Source organism: Phragmites australis, chromosome 2 (assembly GCF_958298935.1).
Source record: "Phragmites australis chromosome 2, lpPhrAust1.1, whole genome shotgun sequence".
Taxonomy (NCBI): domain Eukaryota; kingdom Viridiplantae; phylum Streptophyta; class Magnoliopsida; order Poales; family Poaceae; genus Phragmites; species Phragmites australis.
The window spans coordinates 2,036,485-2,056,647 of NC_084922.1; the positions used below are offsets into that span (position 1 = coordinate 2,036,485).

General features: G+C 43.7%; 5 protein-coding genes across 6 annotated transcripts; 2 read left to right on the top strand and 3 right to left on the bottom strand.

Annotated features, from left to right (window-relative positions):
* The first annotated feature begins 1,598 nt into the window (after positions 1 to 1,598).
* On the top strand, positions 1,599 to 5,626 carry LOC133893196 (polyadenylate-binding protein-interacting protein 9-like). The gene is made up of 10 exons (XM_062334172.1): positions 1,599 to 2,172; positions 3,127 to 3,240; positions 3,324 to 3,368; positions 3,768 to 3,840; positions 3,926 to 4,038; positions 4,137 to 4,196; positions 4,348 to 4,395; positions 4,513 to 4,581; positions 5,142 to 5,203; positions 5,304 to 5,626. Exons 1-10 carry the CDS (start codon positions 1,903 to 1,905, stop codon positions 5,359 to 5,361), a joined length of 912 nt encoding a protein of 303 aa, XP_062190156.1. The 5' UTR covers positions 1,599 to 1,902; the 3' UTR covers positions 5,362 to 5,626.
* A 342-nt stretch (positions 5,627 to 5,968) lies between these two features.
* On the bottom strand, positions 5,969 to 16,960 carry LOC133893235 (14-3-3-like protein GF14-G). 2 transcript variants are annotated; one of them, XM_062334220.1, is made up of 9 exons: positions 16,834 to 16,960; positions 16,438 to 16,524; positions 15,704 to 15,800; positions 7,960 to 8,266; positions 7,781 to 7,868; positions 7,109 to 7,218; positions 6,882 to 7,030; positions 6,295 to 6,347; positions 5,969 to 6,188 (listed from the first exon to the last, which is right to left on the bottom strand). In XM_062334220.1, the coding sequence occupies exons 2-9, from the start codon at positions 16,486 to 16,488 to the stop codon at positions 6,186 to 6,188; spliced, it is 858 nt and encodes a 285-aa protein (XP_062190204.1). In that variant the 5' UTR covers positions 16,489 to 16,524; positions 16,834 to 16,960; the 3' UTR covers positions 5,969 to 6,185. The 2 variants fall into 2 exon arrangements, with proteins under 2 accessions (XP_062190204.1, XP_062190197.1); XM_062334213.1 differs by lacking the exons at positions 15,704 to 15,800; positions 16,438 to 16,524; positions 16,834 to 16,960 and adding an exon at positions 10,181 to 11,621.
* LOC133893206 (uncharacterized) lies at positions 11,627 to 15,298 on the top strand. The gene is made up of 3 exons (XM_062334182.1): positions 11,627 to 14,430; positions 14,510 to 14,628; positions 14,718 to 15,298. The coding sequence occupies exons 1-3, from the start codon at positions 12,567 to 12,569 to the stop codon at positions 15,204 to 15,206; spliced, it is 2,472 nt and encodes an 823-aa protein (XP_062190166.1). The 5' UTR covers positions 11,627 to 12,566; the 3' UTR covers positions 15,207 to 15,298.
* On the bottom strand, positions 16,619 to 18,006 carry LOC133893250 (uncharacterized). Its single transcript, XM_062334232.1, has 4 exons — positions 17,852 to 18,006; positions 16,932 to 17,076; positions 16,802 to 16,833; positions 16,619 to 16,666 (listed from the first exon to the last, which is right to left on the bottom strand). The coding sequence occupies exons 1-4, from the start codon at positions 17,903 to 17,905 to the stop codon at positions 16,637 to 16,639; spliced, it is 261 nt and encodes an 86-aa protein (XP_062190216.1). The 5' UTR covers positions 17,906 to 18,006; the 3' UTR covers positions 16,619 to 16,636.
* LOC133893224 (uncharacterized) lies at positions 16,943 to 20,088 on the bottom strand. Its single transcript, XM_062334201.1, has 2 exons — positions 18,918 to 20,088; positions 16,943 to 17,078 (listed from the first exon to the last, which is right to left on the bottom strand). Exon 1 carries the CDS (start codon positions 20,044 to 20,046, stop codon positions 18,970 to 18,972), a length of 1,077 nt encoding a protein of 358 aa, XP_062190185.1. The 5' UTR covers positions 20,047 to 20,088; the 3' UTR covers positions 16,943 to 17,078; positions 18,918 to 18,969.
* Between the last annotated feature and the right edge of the window lie 75 nt (positions 20,089 to 20,163).

Here is a 20,163-nt window from a genome sequence, read left to right on the forward strand (position 1 = left end):
AACAGGGGATTAGGGGGGAGGAAGAAAAAGAAAAACCAAAACATTACAGCTAGGGGTCTATCCATTGAAGAATAGCGGGAGAGTACTTTTGTTTTGCCCTGTGAACCAACAAGGTAAATTCGTGGTAAAACTTCCTGTTACATCCCAGAACAAAAGGGTCAATACCATTAAAGAACCAGTCATTTTAGGATGACCAAATACTCCAGCTCATCAAGAAGATGATCTCCATAAAGAAAGGAACATTTCAAAAAACCTCACCTAATATGACTATGAAGAAGGGAGCATTTTTATGACTATGAATTCATACAACTAGTTAGGGTCGCACAAGCAAAAAAAAAAAACACACACACACACATTAACAGCGAAAGGATGAAAGAAAAGAGAAACATTTCAAGGCCCGGGACCTTGCCATACTTTTTACGCTGCTCAAATAAATCAGTAATTTCAAGTTTGATTTCATATATAGCATATGAAAAAATAAATGAAGTTTTGCAATTTGAAGAGAAACCATACAGACAAGTTGGCTCCATGACTATATACAACCCAGACACCTAGCTTGCAGAGTAGATCCAATTGAATTGAAGAAATGTCATAATTTCATCTTCTTCTAGCCTCTTCTCAATTTAGAACTCATTGGTTGGGTTCAATACATACCTCTTGACCAACCAAAATTCATGAGATTCCATATCTATACGCCATGGCCATTCTCTCGTGCTTATCTCTAGTATTCGCTCTGATCCTGCGTTCAACATGTGAACTAAACACAGAGATTTACAGAAGTATTAGCATGTCACCAGTGTACCTAAGTCTTAATATAGTACATGTGATGCGAGACCTTACTAATTTAATTTTTATTGTTTAATATATATTTTTATAAAAAATTTATGTTAGTTGTGTGTATCTTAGCTATGTAAAGACCGAAAGAAAACTCTTGTATTATATCATTTTGATATAATATTAAGAGTTAATAAAGCTTCTCTTTTCCGAATAAGTACGGGCTATTTTCTTTCCTATGTCCACACTGTTTAGTGTACATACATCAATTTACATAATCTGATTTATTCCATCAAATAGTCTAAGATCAATTTGGATGGTCCTTTCCGTCCCCACCTAGACCCTGCCTGATTTACGAAGAGAATTAATTATTTTTTATGTAGTTTAACTAATTCTCTTACAATCTCTCTATGTAAGAAAATAATTAATTTAAAATCTACTCGTGCAATTTGTGACGATAATTTTGCTAGTGTTAGTAATAAACCTAACATGGTTAGCTGATAGTAGAATCTAACCTTAGCCACTTGATCTATCATGTTAACCATCACATGGTGTTTCACATAGATCCAAATAATCTGATTTCATTAGGGAGAAATCAAAAGTGAATAGTAAATCGTGAGAGTGTAAACAGTATCCGGATGTCAAACACTGTGACAGGATTACTATAGTGTTAGGTACTGCAATAATATTAATATTCATATATTACTGTAGCAGTAATATAGCATTAAATCTTGATTGTTAACTTTTGATCCAACGTCTCACGAAGTAGTAAGTCAGATGACGAGCTCCCACCGTCCCTGACCTTCCTCCCTTCTCACCCCCGCCGTTTCCGGTTCCGTTTCCCTTCCCAGTCCTGGCACACATTTCCCACCCCGAGAATGGCCAGAACCTTGTAAAGCCTGTGCGCGGCTCGCAACGCTCATCCCACCGACGCCACTGGCGAGCGCGCAGCTAGCTCAGCGCATCGCACCACGCTAGCCCGCATCGTCGTCCGCTCCGGTGCCCAGAGCCGCCCAACGGCCTCGAGCCTGTAGAATCCGGTCCTTTATACCCACCAATCCGGCCGCGGTTTGACCAAGATCGGCAGGCAGCCGGCCCCGTCCGGCTCGATCCGGCTCGTCTCATAGGATGGCGGCGGTGGCGGAGGGATCGACGGTGGCGGCGGCGGCGAAGGAGGCGGAGTACCAGGCGGGCGTGCAGAAGCTGGTGGACCTGCTGTCCAAGCTGAACCCTGCCGCCAAGGAGTTCGTCCCCTCCCCGGCGGTGGCGTCGCCGTCCAAGAAGGCGCTGTCGGCGGACGCGCCCGTGTTCGACATCTGCTCTATCGGGGGCGGGAATGGGGGAAGCAAGGACTCCGCCGCTGATGCCGCCTTCTACATTGGGAACCAGCAGCGCAGGGTATAGTTCTGCGGGCTCCTTTTGTTCTTGACTCTTGAGAGGCTGGGAGGCTTGGATCGGTGCTGTGTTTGTGTTTGTGTGCAGGATTTGATTACTTCTCTCATCAGTTGTTTTCGTAAAGATTGGATTCTTTCGTATCTCTTGTGTTGAATTGCGTTATCGGTTGGTGGTTTCCGTACTGCGGGCGAGGTGGTTGGCGTTCTTTGGTGAAGGTTTTGCCCTCTTTCTTTCGATGTAAAGGTTTGTTCTTCTTGCGATGCCACTCCACAATCGCGACTGATGATGCACTGTCGGTGCAATTCTGTTTTTATGGTTCTTTGTTCTTATGTGTGATTCATTTGATGGTGCTTGTGTTTTCAATCAGATCGTTGGTTCATTTGATTTGATTAACATTGTGGTGGTTTCGAATCTTTCTGATCCATTTTCCTTTTTTTTTTGTGAAAATCGCATTTTCTTTTGTGGGATATTTTGTCTATTTTCGCATATGTATGCTTTAACAGAAATTTATTCTACAAATGCATTTCCGGTCATGCTAGCAATATTAGGTGAGGTATTTAGAATGAACAAACATACATTTCACTTCAGATAGATATTAACTCCAAATTGTAGCACCATAATATTTCTTCATCACCATCCCACGGTTATGCATATAACCTAGGGAAATCTTAAGTTCAACAGTTCAATTTAGTACCCATATTGAATCTCTTTTTTTCTATTTGACTTTTCATATTTTAGACAAAAAAGGTTATGGGCTAATATTTTTTCCCAAGATTTTCTACCAACATGTTGTGTAATTGTTCAACTATGTGATACTTCACAGAGGTTGCTTTTTTGTTTATTTATTTCATCGGATTTACTAGATGACCATCTGTTTGAAATATTGAACTAAGAAATAATATTGGATCCAATGATTCCATTGAGGTAATTTAAGGAGTCTTTTTTTTTTCCTTTCAGTGGAGGAATGGATACATCAATCAAGGAAGGAGGAGGACAAGTGAGAGGGCAAGGCGTGCAGAAAGAGAGGGCAGCATTAGGCGTACTGTTTATGTCTCTGATATCGACCATACTGTGAGCAGTTGATGATTGTCTTAGCATGCATTGCTATCTATATTAGCAAGTTGTTAGATCTAATGATGCTTACCATCTGTTAGGTGACAGAGGAGAGACTTGCTGATATCTTTGCTACCTGTGGGCAAGTAAGTTATTTCAACTCAAAGGATTGATTTTTGCTGATAGTTAAGTAGGAAATGAATAAATGCTGCACATGAGGTGAACCCGTTCCGCACATGAGATATTTCACTGCTTTATTGCTTGTCCTGATCAACAAAAGTAACTAGGCACCTTCTACTAAGTGATCCTATTTACTGTTTTGTTCTATCAATATGGTCAATGAGCATCTTTTCTCTTCTACAAATACTCTCTTTCTTTATTAAACATGCCAAAATAACAAAAAGAAACTACTTTATTTTTTATTTTTTTGTGGATTACTTTTTATAGATAGCTAGTACCACAATTTGCTTATTAATGTCCACAAGTGAAGTTATCAGCTGCAGATTTTTAAATACATGAAACCCAACCCCCTCCCTCCCTCCCAGGTTGTTGATTGCAGAATTTGTGGTGATCCCCGCTCAGTTCTTAGGTTTGCATTCATTGAGTTCTCAGATGAAGGTATTGTACTTTCACCTACTATCCAAATGCTTTTTCTGTAATCAACCAATTGTTTGATGTTTTTTAAGTTCTATTTGTTCTATAGAGGGCGCGGGAGCTGCACTTAACCTTGGTGGCACGATTTTTGGTTTCTACCCTGTTAGGGTCTTACCTTCAAAGACAGCTATCTTACCTGTGAATCCAAAGTTTCTTCCCAGGGTGAGCGGTCTTGCATGTGCTGTTTTTTTGTTCTGCTACCATAGGTGTTCTACTATTCACAATATGCTAATACTGGTGCTGTTTGGCTCGGCCCGCAGACGGAAGATGAGAAGGAAATGGTTATACGGACTGTTTACTGTACAAACATAGATAAGATGGTACCCATCTCCTTTCTACTCCGTCTTTCACTTATTTGTTTTTTAATGATTCTTCATATTTCGAGGTCCTTGGTATATGGCTGCAAGTTTCTGAAGCTAATACTGTCAGAATAGATCCTTGCTGACATCATTTGGCCTCTTCATCCTGCAGGTTACTCAATTAGATGTAAAGAATTTCTTTGAAGAACTTTGTGGTGAGGTGAGTGTTCAAGTCTGCACTTGGCCAAATCCATCAATCCAAACATACCATTTCATCCTTACCAAATTTGCATCGTATGTCATACGTTTTGCCTGCTAAAACATGTTTTCTTTGCAGGTGTCTCGGTTGAGAATTTTAGGGGATAATGTACATTCTACAAGGATCGCTTTTGTTGAGTTTGTCCATGTAAGAACAAGTCCCTTTTTGCATTGTTTAGCTCCTATTTTAAAAGTTTATTATTTTTCCCACTTGCTTACCTACTTTGAAGTTATGAGCAAGTGATGTGTGCTAACGAAGTCCTCGTACACAATGAATGATTTTTAGTTTCTCTATTTTGCATTTCCTGAAAATGTACCTCCACTTTAACATTTGTAATGACACAACATTGTGCCACTCCTGTCACCAGTAAACTTTTGCCATCTAAAATGAGCATGCTGCACATTGTGCAGTAGCCATTTGTATTTGGTAGGATTAAACTGAAACATGTAGGATTAAACTGTACATGTTTCAGAATCTATTAACAACATATGCATTCAGGATTCTGCAATACTTTCACTCCATTGAGAAGTGACATAATTCAATTAGTTTGCTCAACAAGTGAGAATTTCCGCAGCGTCCCTTGCTTTTTCGTTGCTTATATATTGGTCTGGGCTCAGGAACATGATCCAATTCATTTCTTCCTTCTATATTGAATAACTGTTTCATATGGAGGTTTTGATTGTAACCATTAAATCTGTCAATCACAGGCTGAGGGTGCCATTATGGCTCTAAATTGCAGCGGGATGATTTTGGGAACTCTGCCTGTCAGGCATGATCCTCCCACCATTTCTGTTCATTTATATATCTGAGTTCCAAAAGCTTGAATATTTGGTATTTAACTAATGTTGGTGGCGTTGTGGAATGTTCAGGGTGAGCCCTTCTAAGACACCGGTGAAGCCACGTGTAAATCGAGTGGCATCTAACTGACTATCCGTAAGCCGAACTGGATTGTTCACGGGAAGGCATGACCATCAACTAAAGGCATCCGCGATCCAGTGCATCATGATGCGTTCTAAAACAGAGGAGCATTTTTTTCTTCTTTGTAATCTTTTGCAAACCTATTGTAAGGGAACTGGTTAAATCAGATCCTTCATAGCCAGCATTTGTTTCTCCTGTTTCCTTCCTCATGATGGAACAATCGTTAGACAATCAACCATCAAAGTAATTCCTGTGGCTTTTCCTTTTCTTTTCAGTGTTCCTACTGTCAAACTAATTGGTATTTAACGTCGTACCTGTGAACCATCACTGTAATTTGACTAGTTAATTTGAACCTAGTGTCATGTAGATCTCAATCTTCTACCATCACCAATACTTATCTAAGCTGCTTCTGGTGTTTTGATATGCAAACATATCGTCTCGCAAAAAAGGCCATCATCTATGTATGACCACAAGTTCCAGCTCATTTTGGCACAGCCATCAAGCAGACAGCAATCGTGAACTTACCACTCACTGACCTCAAGGTGCAAGGCCACAGCTTCGACACATTCAGCACGCATTCAGAAAATGGAAACAAGCACATTTAAACGGAGAGGAATTTAGTAAAAAATAGGTAACATTGCACTGAATCATCATCCGGAGTAACGCAACAACTTCAATGGCTAAGACCGGCAAGCGAGTGATCTCAAAGTCGAAGAATGAAGTCCTAATGCGAGTAAGTGATTACAATAAACTCAAACGAGACATAAACCAGTAGATGGAACATAGCCCACCAATTCTTTCATTCCAACTCTACCAGCTATGTAGCATTTCCATCACTGCAAACGTAACATACAAGCGTGTCAACCAGAGATATTGTGCGCATAAGAAAATGGCCAAAGATAGGTTACGCTCTATGGCCGAAGGTGTGGCACTACTGCGTACCGCTGGGGGATTGCCTGGAGCACCACCCTTTCCTGTCCATTCCGGAGCGTCGTCTGTAAGAGGAGAAAATAGATGGATGTTACTACATTCAATTCTTTAACTGGAGCAACACCAAACAAGAAATCTCCCATTTGAACATCATCTTGTCACAGAAAAACATATAATATGTACTATTTTGAAACTATATAGCCGCTAGACTCCATTACAACAGTACTATTACTTCACCATTCCTCCGGATTTTTCGCATGACAAGCAATGTGCAGGCAAATCCTAAGAAAAGCTCATGAGGAACATATCTGGTCACTATACTACTAGCTGAATCTCATGTCTGAGACAACTAGCTAATATAGGTGCACCTTTTGGCAAGAAGAAAATTCATCATCTCAAAAATAGAAGCAAAATACAACTAACAAAAGCTATCAACTAGGAAATGATAGTTCAGGAACCACAGCACCAGCATGGACTTCTCCTGCTTGCACAAAATATAGATACAACGCTAGGGAATATAGTGATGAAGATGACACAACCAACTCATAGCACGCCAGTTAACAACATCTAGACAAATACAACAATACAATTGGTATTACCTGCATCAATATCCATATTTGAATTCCAGAGTGCGAGATTATTCCTCAAAATTTGCAGGATCATTGTGCTGTCATTGTAATCATCTTCATTGAGTGACTCAAGCTCAACAACAGCTTCATCAAAAGCTTGCTTTGCAACTTGACAAGCCCTGAGACGATGTATACTCAGAATTATTCCAATCATCCAGTAACTATATTACCATATAAGCAATTGAATATTGAAATACCTGTCAGGTGAATCCATGATCTCATAATAGAACACAGAGATATTTAGCGCAAGACCAAGCCTAATATGGTCTGCTGGAGAGAAATTTTCCTCAGCTATTTTAGAAGCAGTCTGTGAATACATGCACACCAAAAACTTAGCAAGTACAGAACATGTATAATGCAGTAAATTTGATGTCTGAATGCTAAAACAAAAAAATTATGTTTGACATGCTATGACATATTAACTATTTAGGAAGGACAATAACTAACATCAAACACTAATGCATAATTTGATGGTTGCACTCTTTTCAAATAACATCAGACAAGGCGTCTTACAGGGATGTGCATAATTCAAACAATGCAGATCTTGCAAATGTTCCTTCTACTTCACTATGATAAAGTATAGTATAATCCTGCATATGAGCTACACACACCAGAGCCTTTCTAATATATGAGCACCAGATAGCTCCTATGTCCGCTTTAATGACACCGAAATGAAACAAATTCAAGCAAACTGGGTCAGCCCAATCAGATATTCATAACATCGGCATCAATTTAGCAAGTATCAATACAAAGGAAAAGGTACATGTGCATATGTACAAATTCAAAGATGTGATTGTAGTTGATGCTAGCCAACTCATAAAACCAACTGAATAGAGAAAAACAAGTTCTTCAGAAAGAGATCAGCATGCCTCATATGCCTTCAGTGATTGATCAGCTACTTCAAATATCTCAGGCCCCATCTTCAACTCCGCAAGGTACCGGTAAAAATCTCCCTTCCTAAAACCAAAAAGAAAAACATCAATTATGTCATGGTCCTAAGTTGCTAACACATTTAACATGACTTAAACAAGGGAAAATGGGGCATCACATTTGGTAGTAGAAGACCTTGCTCTTAGCATCAGAGGAAAATGGGAGAAGATGCTTGTCAATAGTTTCAATCACATTATTGCAGATCCTGTCTAGCTCAGCCTCCACCTTATGACGGAACTCCGTAGTTATCCTCACACGACCTTGATTACCTTTTGTCGCCTCTTTCAGCTCAGTAGATGCGAGGACATGCAGCGATGCACGCTTTGCACTAGTCACTTTCTTATAGCCCACCAGAAGGAGGTTCCTCTCCTCTGCTGTTAGCTGCGTGTCCAGCATTGCTACACGGTTCATTGCATCCATCATCTCTGCTCAAACAGAAAACAGAAAGTCACAAAACCATAACAAGAAATCAATAGTTGATCAGAAAGATTAGAGCCAAACAAGGTCCAGCAATCAATTGGCTCAGATTATCATACCACACTAGAACAGAAACATTGGGGAACCAATCTCATGTGAGACCCCGTACAAAAAAAAAAGCAAGTGATAGAAATTGAAGTGACCTAAATTTTATCAACACACATATCATCCACAAATATGCTTTAAAAACAAATCTGCATCACTAATCTAGACCCCTACGCATCATACATGATGCTTCCCCTGTAACTATGAACCAAACATGATGCTTAATCATGCATCAAACATGGTTAGATGTTCACAATCAGAAACTATTTGATGAATCACCAGTCACTGTTGTGATGCAACAAGGTGTCAAGGACTGCATGGCACGATGGCAATATGGCATTCAAAATCCTTTAAACATCAAATTGAAACTCGCATTATCCATGATCACATCCAATATTATAGGATAAATCCAGTACAAAGCTCACAATAGAACACAAACTGAAACTCAAAAGCCTGCATAAGAATCACCTTTCAATGGCAAGTTTCATATGAAGCCCACATCAGAAAATAAATTGAAAAGGCTCAAATAACTACATAAGAATCTCATTCCACACAAGTTCAGGCCAACTAGACAATGAGCTAGATCATTGTACATGAAAAATGAAATGTGCAAACAAATGTTGAATGCTTAGCTTACACCAAATTTCAAATGCGAAAATGGCTTCCGAACCATCGTTGAAGAAAATGAGAACACAAGGCAATAAACCTGAACAAACACATAACAAGCTAGGTAACCCCCCCCCCCCCCCCAAAAAAAATAAAAAAACCCTTGAAACAGTGATGATGTTATTCGAACATCACACGAGCTCAACCCAACAGAAATCTCACCCACTTGCAGCATCTCACGAAAATTTCACGGAAAATGAACCAATAACCCCTTGACTATAGAAATCATTGTTATGTGCAAGATCTGAGTTACCCAGATCGAGACATAGAACACACCAACTTGGTTAACCCAAAGCCACCAAAGCCACACTACCACACATTTCATCTCATGTCATTACACTAAACACACCAAAACCAAATAAGAAAACGAAACATAAATTAACGTTCTCTGCTTCAGAAGCAAAAGTGGTGCATACATTGGAATGAAACAAGGTGAATCCTAATCTAATGGAATCAAAACAAAACACAAATCACCATCCATTACTAGATGTGTCGATGAAGCAAACCTTCACAAGGAATAGTATAAACACATGTTTCATGCCAACCCTTGAGTTTGCATGAAACGCAGTGAAACCAAACCCAAATGAAACAAAAGTTATAGTATGCTATTTTGGATGCAAGACAACACAAAACATGTAGTTCGAAATAACACCCCAAAATTAAACCTCCGCAAAGGAATGTGTGTGCAATCCACACCCAAAACTGAAACCTCTGATTAGGAATGTGTGTGTGATCCACACCCAAAAATTCAACCTCCGAAAAGGAATGTGTGCGATCCACACCCAAAAACTAAACCTCTGAAAAAGGAATGTGTGTGTGACCCATGCGCCACAAGATGAGAACGTCGAATCAGAACGAACCAAGCCAAGCCTTTCACCGTCTCGACCAACTCCGAAGCAAAGACGAAAGGAAACAAGGCGTAAATCACAGCAATCGATCCCACCACCTCCAAACCTTCAGATGCAACAACGAGAACTAACCCCCCCCCCCCCCCCCCGGCAAAAAAAACCTCTTAGAAAGCCTGTTCGAGCGTCAAGCATTGTGGAGCCAAACGTGAACAGGAGGAATCACCTCGAAACCAAATCAAACCACATGCATACACAACTCATGGAGGTGCGATAAGGCAAGGAGAAGGGACGGAGATTGTATACCATCAAAGCGCTCAGCCTGCTCGGCAAGCTTGGCATTATAGACGAGCTCCTGGCGCAGATCCATGGTGAGAGATTTGAGTTCCTCTCTCGATGAGGAACGATGGAGGCGTGGACCGAGAGGGAGGGGGTATTTGTAAGCGGAGTCTAGGGCACACGAGGCGACCTGTTGCCAGCTCATATATATCTTACTAGCAACATTTAATTTTGATATCAATGGGGTTTTGCAACCGAGAGCAGAGAGGCGAGGAACGTGTGTGCTGGGGGGGGGGGGTGTATTTGTAGACAGAGCCCAGGACACGCAAAGCGTCCTGTTGCCAGCTCATATATATCTATATTACTAGCAACATTTAATTTCGATATCAACAAACGAGGAATGAGGGAGGCGTGTGCTGAGGGGGTATTTGTAGGTGGAGCCCAGGACACGCCAGACGTCCTGTTGCCAACTCATATATATCTATATATATTACTAGCAACATTTAATTTCGGTATCAACGGGGTTTTGCAACCGAGAGAAGAGAGACGAGGAATGAGGGAGGCGTGTGCCAAGGAGGTATTTGTAGGTGGAGCCCCGGACACGCGAGGCGACCTATTGCCAGCTCATATATATCTATATCTTACTAGCAACATTTAATTTCAATATCAACAGAGTTTTACAACCGAGAGAAGTGAGGCAAGGAACGAGGGAGGCATGTGCCGGGGGGATATTTGTAGGTGGAGCCTAGGACACGCGAGGTGACCTGTTGCCAGCTCATATATATCTATATATCTTACTAGCAACAATTTATTTCAAGATCAACAGGGGTTTGCAACTGAGAGAAGAGAGGCGAGGAACGAGGGAGGCGTGGGACGAGGGGGTACTTGTAGGCAGAGCCCAGGACGCGCGAGGCGACCTGTTGCCAGCTCATATATATCTATATATCTTACTAGCAACATTGAATTTCGATATCAACGGGTTTTTAAAATCGAGAGAAGAAAGGCGAGGAACGAGGGAGACGTGGGACGAGAGGGTATTTATAGGCAGAGCCCAGGACACGCGAGGCAACCTGTTGCCAGCTCATATATATCTATATATCTTACTAGCAACATTTAATTTCGATATCAACGGGGTTTTGCAACCGAGATAAGAGGGGTCAGGGGCGAGGAACGAGGTTGGTGTGGGCCGGGGGGGGGGGGCTATTTGTACGCGGGGCTTAGGACATGCAAGGCGTCCTGTTGCCAGCTCATATATATCTATATATCTTACTAGCAACTTTTAATTTCCTAAAGCTCTTCGCACAACGAGCCACATCATCAGAAAATAACAGTCGTTAGAGTTGCGGCGTGGGTTCCATCTAGCTGTCCATCTGCCACCAATCAGTCAAACTAGCCCAGTTTAGAATTAAGAATAATACCATTTATTCACATTCCCACCTCACCTCTTCGTCTCCCTGTGTGTGTATGTAGATCAAGGTTGTCATGGCGTCGCCATATCGTCGCCATAACGTCGTTATGGCGGCGTGGCGTTTTTTCGGACCTCGCCACGGCGACGCCACGACGCCGGAGTCTATGGCGTCCGCCACATAGGAATGAAGGCGCTATGGCGTCGATATGGCGTCGGTTGGCGTCACGTGGTATATGGCGGGCGCCATAAGTTGGAAGCAGGGGATTAGAAGAGTCCCGAAGACCCGAACAGAACAGACCTTCGGCGCCGTAAGTTCTCTGCTGCACAGCGCCGCATCCTCTTCCGCTCAGGCGCCGGCGCATCCTCCCCCGCCGGCGCATCCTCCTCCGCCGGGAGCCGACGCATCTTCCTCCACCGGGCCGCTGCGCATCCACATCCGTCGGGACTCGGGAGCCGCTGCCCGCTGCGCATCCACATCCGTCGGGACTCGGCCGCCCGTCCGCCTGGAGAACAGAGGCCGCTTCCAAGTTCCAACCGCACCCCTCTCTGCTCCGTGCTCCCCCCCCCCCCCGTCCCCCGGTAAGTCTATGTCGCTCCGTCGCTCGCTCACCTCTGTGCTTGGCCGGTCGGCCGCAAGCATCTGCTCTGTGCCTTGACTCATTGAGACATTGACTGCTTTGTGCTTTCACAAATCACAGTATCACACTTAACCGGATGTACAATACTAGCTATACAATACTACAATCAAGACTACAAATAGATGTACAATACTAGCTAATATACAATACTAGTGTACTACAATCTACACAATACTACAATCAAGACTAGTAGACTGCAAGTGCATTGAAATACCTAGGTATATTGCAGTATTTATATTGCAGAGTCAAGATTTAAGAGTCATAAACTATGTATATTGCAGTATTTATATTATTCAAAGTTAAAGTGCTATTGGCATATTGCTCTAGTTGCTGAAATTCTTAGTTGTTGTCACTTTGTTTTCAGAACATGGCTACTCAAGGGACTAGAAGTGCGGAGGCCTCGGATGCCGCATCAAATTATGATCCAAAGACTGATCCAAAGCGCAAGCCAGGAAGGTCAAATGATCCTGGATGGAAATATGCTTTTTGGCCGACTATTGGTAATAGAGATCTCTTGCAGTGTTGCTTGTGTGATAGAACTGTAACTGGAGGAATTACAAGGCTCAAAGAGCATCTTGTGGGTGGTTATGGAGATATTTTGAAGTGTGCCAAAACCACACCAGCTATTGCTCAGGAGATGCAAGCTGCTTTGAAGGGCAAGAAGAGACCACTTCTGCTTGATGATGATGGAGAGTTTCAAGGAGAAGATGATGATGTGCTTGATGTGACAGAGGAGTCCCAAGATGCTTCTAGAAGCATTGTGCATCCTAGTTCAGGAACAGCTGCCAAAAGGAAACAATCCAGCTTTTTGAAGTTCAGAGCACCAAAAGAGCCCAACACAAAGTCAGTCGGTTCAATGATTAGGAGAACTCCAAAAGAGGTTGTCGAAGAAAGACATTCGAAGGGTCCTTCTCAGATCAGTATCCAAGCTAGCATGAGGACAAAAGAAGAAAGAGATGCTGTCAACTTGGAGTGGGCCAGGTTCTTTTATGAGTGTGGCATACCATTCAATGCCGCAAATTCTAGACAATTTGAAATTGCTATAGAGGCCACTGCACAATATGGTTCTGGGTACAAGCCTCCTACCTACCATGAGCTTAGGGAGCCATTACTCGAGAAGGTCGTTAAGGAAACAGATGATTTGAGGAAGAGGCATGAGGATGCATGGAAGCAATATGGTTGCACATTAATGTCAGATGGATGGACGGATAGGAGAGGGCACCATTTGATCAACTTCCTAGTCAATAGTCCGGAGGGGACTTTCTTCTTAGAGTCAATTGATGCATCAAGTGAAGTTCATGATCAAGTGATGCTGGCTGATTTGTTAGAGAAGAGAATAAGCGACATTGGTGTTGATAAAGTTGTGCAAGTTGTCACTGACAATGGGGCTAACTATAAGGCAGCGGGCAAGCTTCTCATGGAAAGGTTTCCTACACTTTATTGGACACCTTGTGCTGCACATTGCTTGCTTCTTATGTTGGAAGATGTTGGAAAGTTGAAGGCATTCAAGAAGCCTATCTCACGTGCCCGTCATGTCACTACTTTCATCTATAGGCATGGAAGACTTCTTAGTGCAATGAGGGAGAAGACAGGTGGTAGGGATCTTGTGAGACCAGCAGCAACTCGGTTTGCTACCACATTTCTCACCTTACAAAGTTTGCACAAGCATAGAGATGCACTGAGATATCTGTTTACCTCTGATGATTGGACGAGTTGCAAACTAGCAAAGACAGAGGCCGGGAAAAAAGTGTATGATATTGTGCTTTCTAGAGAATTTTGGAACTCTGTTGAGGATTGCCTTAGAGCTTCTTTACCACTTATCATTGTGTTGAGGGTGGTTGATGGTGATGAGAGGCCTGCCATGCCAGAAGTTGCTTCTCTCATGAATCATGCAAAAGAGAGGATAAAGGCTGCCTTCTGTACTGAAAACAAGAGAAGTTTGCTCAATAATATCTTAGAAATTATTGAGGGTCGTTGGGATAGGCAAATGGACACCCCACTCTATGGTGCTGCTCTCTTTTTGAACCCAGGAAAATTCTATGTCATTCAAAAAGAGAATGATGAATATGTTGGGCACCTAAGAGGTTGTTTCAATGATGTGCTTGCACGAATGGTGGAAGATGAGACCCTTCGAAACAAAATTGAAGAACAATCCATGCTCTACGAAGATCAACGTGGAGGCATCTTCAAGAATTGTATGGCCCTCCAAACTATGAAGTCAAAGAACCCTCGTAAGTGATTTTAAATGTTAATTACAGCATGTTATGTATAGCTTAACCCGTAATATATGCATGTTTATTGTCAATTTAGTTGATTGGTGGCGTGCGTATGGTGGACGATCTATTGACTTACAAAGATTTGCTAAGCGTATTGTTAGTCTTTGTGCTTCATCATCTGGTTGTGAGCGTAATTGGAGCACTTTTGAATTTGTAAGTGAAGTACTCAAGTTTCACATTTCAATTAGCAAAATTGATAATACATTTTTGTTAACTTTGCTTGCTTTTATGGTTGCTTGTAGATTCATACAAAGAAGAGAAACCGGCTAGAGCATAAAAGATTGAATGATTTGGTTTATGTTGCCTACAATCGGAAAATGACTAGTAGGTTCCAAAAACGCCGTGAGGAAGCGGATAAAAGCTATGATCCTTTGGTTATGGAAGACTTTGATTGGGAAAATGAATGGGTTGATCCAACGGTCCAACCTCAAAGTTCTAGTGCTTTGGACATCACATGGGACCAAGTTGATGAAGCAATTGGTGCATCACATGAGCTTCGAGGTCGTAACCTTCCTAGGACCTATGCTCGTCGTGCAAGACATATATCAAGAGTGGTTGAAGAAGCAAGAGTGGTTGAAGATGATGAGGAGGAGGGGGAGGAAGAAGACATCATTGTGGATGATGTTGATGTTGATGATTTTGGTGACAAACCAATGGATGCTACTGAAGATGATGCGGAGAACATGGATGCTTCAAACGATTTTGATGAGTTTGCATTGGATGACTTTTGAGAGATGAGAGATTTGAAACTTTGAATGATGATTGATGAGAGAGTGCTATGTCTTTTGTGCTACATTTACATTGCTATTTATCTTTTATGCTATGTCTTTTGTGCTACATTTACATTGCTATTTATCTTTTGTGTTACATTTACATTGCTATTCGCCACGTGTGTATGGCGTCGCCACGCCACGCGTCATGTCGCTGTAAAGTTGTGAAGGTGGTGGGTCGCCGCGCCACGCCACGCCGCCGTAACAACTATGATGTAGATCACTCCCTGTGTGTATGTATGTAGATCACTCATTTCTCTCATATTGGAGGTGCGCATAATTTATATAGCTTCTATAGATTGAACGTGTGGAAATTCTAAATGAAGGAAAATCCTAAATGGCAATGTGTGTGGAAATTCTAGAAGGGCTTCTCCAACATGAGAACGAAATGAGTAAAACAACAAGACAATATTTGCATGTCTTAGACTATAAGATCAGACAAGTAATGATTGAAATACTTTGGGAGGCACTGTATTTCAGGTGAGTGGAATTTCCAGAACGTACGCTCGACGCATACTGATAGATAGATTCAAATCCAAGCTTCCTCGCTAACCCCTGCAGTGTCAGGCCCAAGTCTGGTATTATTTGTTGGAGAGAGATTTCCCTTAGCTGATTTAGAAGCAATCTACGAATACATGCACACCAAAACCTTCGCAAGTACAGAACATGTATAATGCTGTAAATCTGATGTCTGAATGCTAAAACGAAAAAACATCTCTGATATGCTAGGGCCAATTAAATTGTATGGGAAGGACAATAATTGGTATCAAATTGTAAACATGTAATTTGATGGCTACACTCTTCAAATAACATTACGCAGTGTGTTATAGGGATGTGCATAGTTCAAACAATGTGAACCTTGTAACATTTCCGTCGACATCACTACGATAAAGTATAGTACAGTCTTGCATATGAGTTACACACACAGTAGAGATTTATAATACACGAGCACCAGACAGCTCCTAGGTCCACTTTGATGACACTGCACTAAAATAGATTCAAGCAAATTGGGTCAACTCAAGTACATATTCATAGCAATTATACTACATCTGCATCAATAGCAAGAGCCATTACTCGGGAAATGGTACACGCACTTACGTACAAATTCACATATGTGACTAGTTGACGCAACCTAATTCATAAAACCAAATGGATAGAGAAAAACAAGTTCTTAGGAAAGAGACCAACTTGCCTCATAGGCCTTCAATGATTGATCGGGGACTTCAGTCTTCTCAAGCCCCATCTTGAACTCTGCAAGGTACGGTAGTAATCTCCCTTCCTAAAACCAAGGACAAAAACATCAATCAAGTTATGGTTCTAAGTTGCTAACACATTTAACATGACTTAAACAAGGGGAAATGGGCATCACATTTTGTAGTGGAAGACTCTACTCAACACCAGAGGAAAATAGGAGAAGATGCCTGTCAATAGTGTCAATCACATTATTGCAGACTTTGTTTAGCTCAGTCCTCAAGTCATGGTTCTAAGTTGCTAACACATTTAACATGACTTAAACAAGGGGAAATGGGTGTCACATTTTGTAGTAGAAGACTCACTTTCAACACCAAAGGAAAATGGGAGAGGGTACCTGTCAATAGTGTAAATCACATTATAGAAGACTTTGTTTAGCTCAGCCCTCCACCTTATGATGAAACTCCGTAGAAATCTTCACACAACTCTCATTACCTTTTGTCTTCTCCTTCAACTTAATGGAGTGTACACGTTGCCATGCACACTTTGCACTGATCACATTCTTGTAGCCCACTAGGTTCCTCTCCTCCACTGTCAGTTCCGTGTCCAGCATTGCCACATGGTTCAATGCATCCACTATCTCTACACAAACAAATGGCAGAAAATCACAAGCCATAGCAAGCCGATAGTTGGTCGAAAAGGTTAGAGCCAAACAAGATCCAGCAACTGATTAGCTCGTATTAACGCATCGCACCACAATAGGAGCATGAGAACCAATCTCAAATGAATCCTGCACCAGCAATAATGAAACCAAGAGTAATTGAAATCGAAGAGCTCTATATTTTCTCAACACACCCATCATCCATAAATATGCACTAACGCAAACCAGGATCACTAATCTAGACCCTTATGCATCAAACATGATGCTTCCATGTAACTATGCGTGAAACATGATTAATGCGCATGCAATACTCGCACCATAGGATGATGGCGCTGAACAAATGCAAACCTAGCCAAGCCCCTCACCATCTCTACCAACTCCGATGCAGAGACAACACAAAACAAGCGAACCGCAAACCCTAGAATCGCACCAATTCCATGCCCACTCTCCGCATGAAACTGGATCCAAAATCCAACCCGAAACTAGACGCAAATTACCACTCACGATCCCACGACCTAAGATCCAGCAACGAGAAGAAACCCCAAAAGCCAAAAACCTTGGATAGGACGTCCTACACCATCACCCGGCGCCAAGCCGCCAAGTGCCCAGAACCAAATGTGAATGGGCGGAATCACCTCGAACCAAACCAAAAGGCAGAGCAAACGCCGCACCAAACCCCCACCCAAACCACACACATGCACAACCAGGAGAGGCGTGGGAAGGCAGGGAAAGGGGACGGTCGGGGATCACATACCATAAAGGGGACAGCGAGCTTGGCGCGGTAGACGAGCTCCTCGCACGGGTCCATGGCAAGAGATCAAACTGTTCGTCTCTCGATTTTACAATCTCCCGTCGAGGGACGGCGGCGTCATTGTCGCTCCCTCGCTATAGGCGTCGTCTCGGATGTCTTGCGCTTCTTCGGAGCGATGTGCTGTCGTCTTACATGATAAAAAGGTCGGCATGGGAGTTGAACTTCACCGATCGAGGGAGTTGGAGGGTGTTAGCAGGGCTCCGCCGTTAGAGTTTGCGTGGGTGTCTATCTCCGATCGGTTAGTATGAGTTGAGTTGGTTCTAGCTGTTGTCTATGCATTTTAAGAGTGATCTGAGATCATTTTGTCGTCGGGGATTTCTGTGCTGTTTTTCTCTCTAAAATCATACATCTGTTAAGATTTTCAAGTCTAATTTCTCAAAAAAACAGATCAACTCTATCTTCTTTTTAATATTTGCTCGGTTTGAGTTCTAACTCATCGGTTCGTTAAAAAAAGAGCGAGGAGGGAGGGAGGCATTACACATCATAATGATGTAGATTAGCACTCTTGTATTAGGTTGGAGTTACAACTGTGGTAATTAGAACTGTTAGTGTAGTCCGCATGTACATCTAAGGGAAGGAAAATCCCAAATGACAATGTGCGTGGAAATTCTACAAGGCCTTCTTTAAGTGAGAACGAAATGAGTAACAGCAAGACAATGCTTGCATGTCTTGACTACATGATCAATAAGTAGTAGATTGAAATGCTTTTGTTAGAGTGATCATTTACTAATAGGATTTGTCCTTAAGTTTTACATTTCATTCTTATTGAGACTGTTAAAGTGTTCGCCATTTGTTAGCCTTTTTTTTCCATTCTTGTTGAACCAGGGACTAAACTTTATAATAATAGATGATTTGGTGCACGCCTTATACAGAGAAATAATTTGTTTATCTAAAGAAAGAGGGACTGTTTAAAAATGCCCTCAACTCTGGGAAACGAAATGGAGCAATAAGACATTGTGGTTCACTCATATGCTTGCTTGTACTGAACGCAATGCCAATCAAGTAGTACCTTTTTCAGGGCAGCCAATCAAGCAGATTACGACAGTTAAGTGTTGTTTCAGTCACTTGTCCGCGCCCGCGTCGTTCCCTTCGCCTCCTCCAGCGACCTCGCTCGCCGCCGCCGCCTTCTTCCAGCACTGGTGCTTCCGGCACTGGCACTGAGCCGAGCGCGTGCTCACCGCGCTCCCCAGCCGCGTAAGCGTCATGCTCCCGCCTCCCTCCTCCGCCTCCTCCCCTTCCTTCGTCACCCCCATGGCGCCTCCCCTCCCGCTGCTGCTGCTGCTCCTCCGCCACAGCTCCCTCATCCTCCTCCGCACCTCGCACCTCGGCTCCTCGTGTCCTTCCGCGCCGCAGAACGCGCACCTGTCGCCGGCGACGCAGGCCGACTTGGCCGCGCGCCGCGCGGCACGCACGCTCTCGGCGCGTTCCCAGCTCAAGGCCAGTGCCACCGCCTCGTCCAGCGCCTCTGGCTGCTGCGGCACCACCCAGTCCTGGAACTCGGCGAGGAGACCGTCGACGAATGCGGCCTTCAAGAACGCGTCAGGGACATCGGCCCCGCCGTCCGGGCAGCGCCGGAGGATCCCCTGCATGCGAAGATGGTACCGGTTGACGGCCTCGCCGGGGCGCTGCCTCAGCGTCATGAGCTCGGCCCGCGCGCGGTCAGCGGCATCCGGTGGGCGGAAGAAGTCGAGGAAGGCTGCGCGGACGGCGTGCCACAGCGGGGGTGATGAGACCTCGGCGCTGGAAGACGTGAGCTCGTACCACAGCGCGGCGTCGGCGTCGAGGGACGCCGGGAAGATGCGGGCGGCGGCTGCCGATGTCGCGGCGCCGTTGGCGCGGCAGACGCGGTCGAAGCGAGCGAGGTGCGCGTCGGGGCACTCGCCGGGGTCGCCGCGGAAGACCGGGAGAGGGGCGACGGCGACGTAGGAGACGACGGCGTTGTCCGGGTAGGGGAGGTACGGCAGTTGTTGGGAGACTGAAGCGGCGGAGGACGAAGGGGTGGGCTCTTGGAAGGTTGGATCCACGGAGGTCGGGGTTGGTGAGCGGCGGCGGCGGAGTCGGAGGCGGGCGCCGCGTCGCCAGCGGCGGACAGGCGCGTCGCGGCCGGCGGTGGAGAAGTCGGCGGACGCGCGGCCCATGGCTGTGTACTTGCGGACGCGAGGGAAGTTGGCATTGCGAGAGAGGGGTCTCGCGGCAGTTCGGTTCGGGAGGATGGCGCGCGGGAGACAGTTTGTGTTTTGCTGTCAACGGCCGCG

Bases quoted from the DNA above. Each gene is read 5' to 3' on its own strand.
- LOC133893196 (XM_062334172.1), top strand. From the start codon at position 1,903: ATGGCGGCGGTGGCGGAGGGATCGACGGTGGCGGCGGCGGCGAAGGAG. The intron at 3,241-3,323 runs GTGAGCAGTTGA...ACCATCTGTTAG, and splicing joins TCTCTGATATCGACCATACT to GTGACAGAGGAGAGACTTGC. The intron at 3,369-3,767 runs GTAAGTTATTTC...CCTCCCTCCCAG, and splicing joins TCTTTGCTACCTGTGGGCAA to GTTGTTGATTGCAGAATTTG.
- LOC133893235 (XM_062334213.1), bottom strand. From the start codon at position 10,358: ATGAGCTGGCAACAGGTCGCCTCGTGTGCCCTAGACTCCGCTTACAAA. The intron at 7,219-7,780 runs GCATGCTGATCT...ATGTATTCACAG, and splicing joins AATCACTGAAGGCATATGAG to ACTGCTTCTAAAATAGCTGA. The intron at 6,348-6,881 runs GTAATACCAATT...CTCCTCTTACAG, and splicing joins AAATATGGATATTGATGCAG to ACGACGCTCCGGAATGGACA.
- LOC133893206 (XM_062334182.1), top strand. From the start codon at position 12,567: ATGGCTACTCAAGGGACTAGAAGTGCGGAGGCCTCGGATGCCGCATCA. The intron at 14,431-14,509 runs GTAAGTGATTTT...TTGTCAATTTAG, and splicing joins TATGAAGTCAAAGAACCCTC to TTGATTGGTGGCGTGCGTAT. The intron at 14,629-14,717 runs GTAAGTGAAGTA...GGTTGCTTGTAG, and splicing joins ATTGGAGCACTTTTGAATTT to ATTCATACAAAGAAGAGAAA.
- LOC133893250 (XM_062334232.1), bottom strand. From the start codon at position 17,905: ATGGACCCGTGCGAGGAGCTCGTCTACCGCGCCAAGCTCGCTGTCCCC. The intron at 16,834-16,931 runs GTAATGAGAGTT...CACTATTGACAG, and splicing joins GTTGAAGGAGAAGACAAAAG to GTACCCTCTCCCATTTTCCT. The intron at 16,667-16,801 runs GTGAGTCTTCTA...CACTATTGACAG, and splicing joins ATTTTCCTTTGGTGTTGAAA to GCATCTTCTCCTATTTTCCT.
- LOC133893224 (XM_062334201.1), bottom strand. From the start codon at position 20,046: ATGGGCCGCGCGTCCGCCGACTTCTCCACCGCCGGCCGCGACGCGCCT.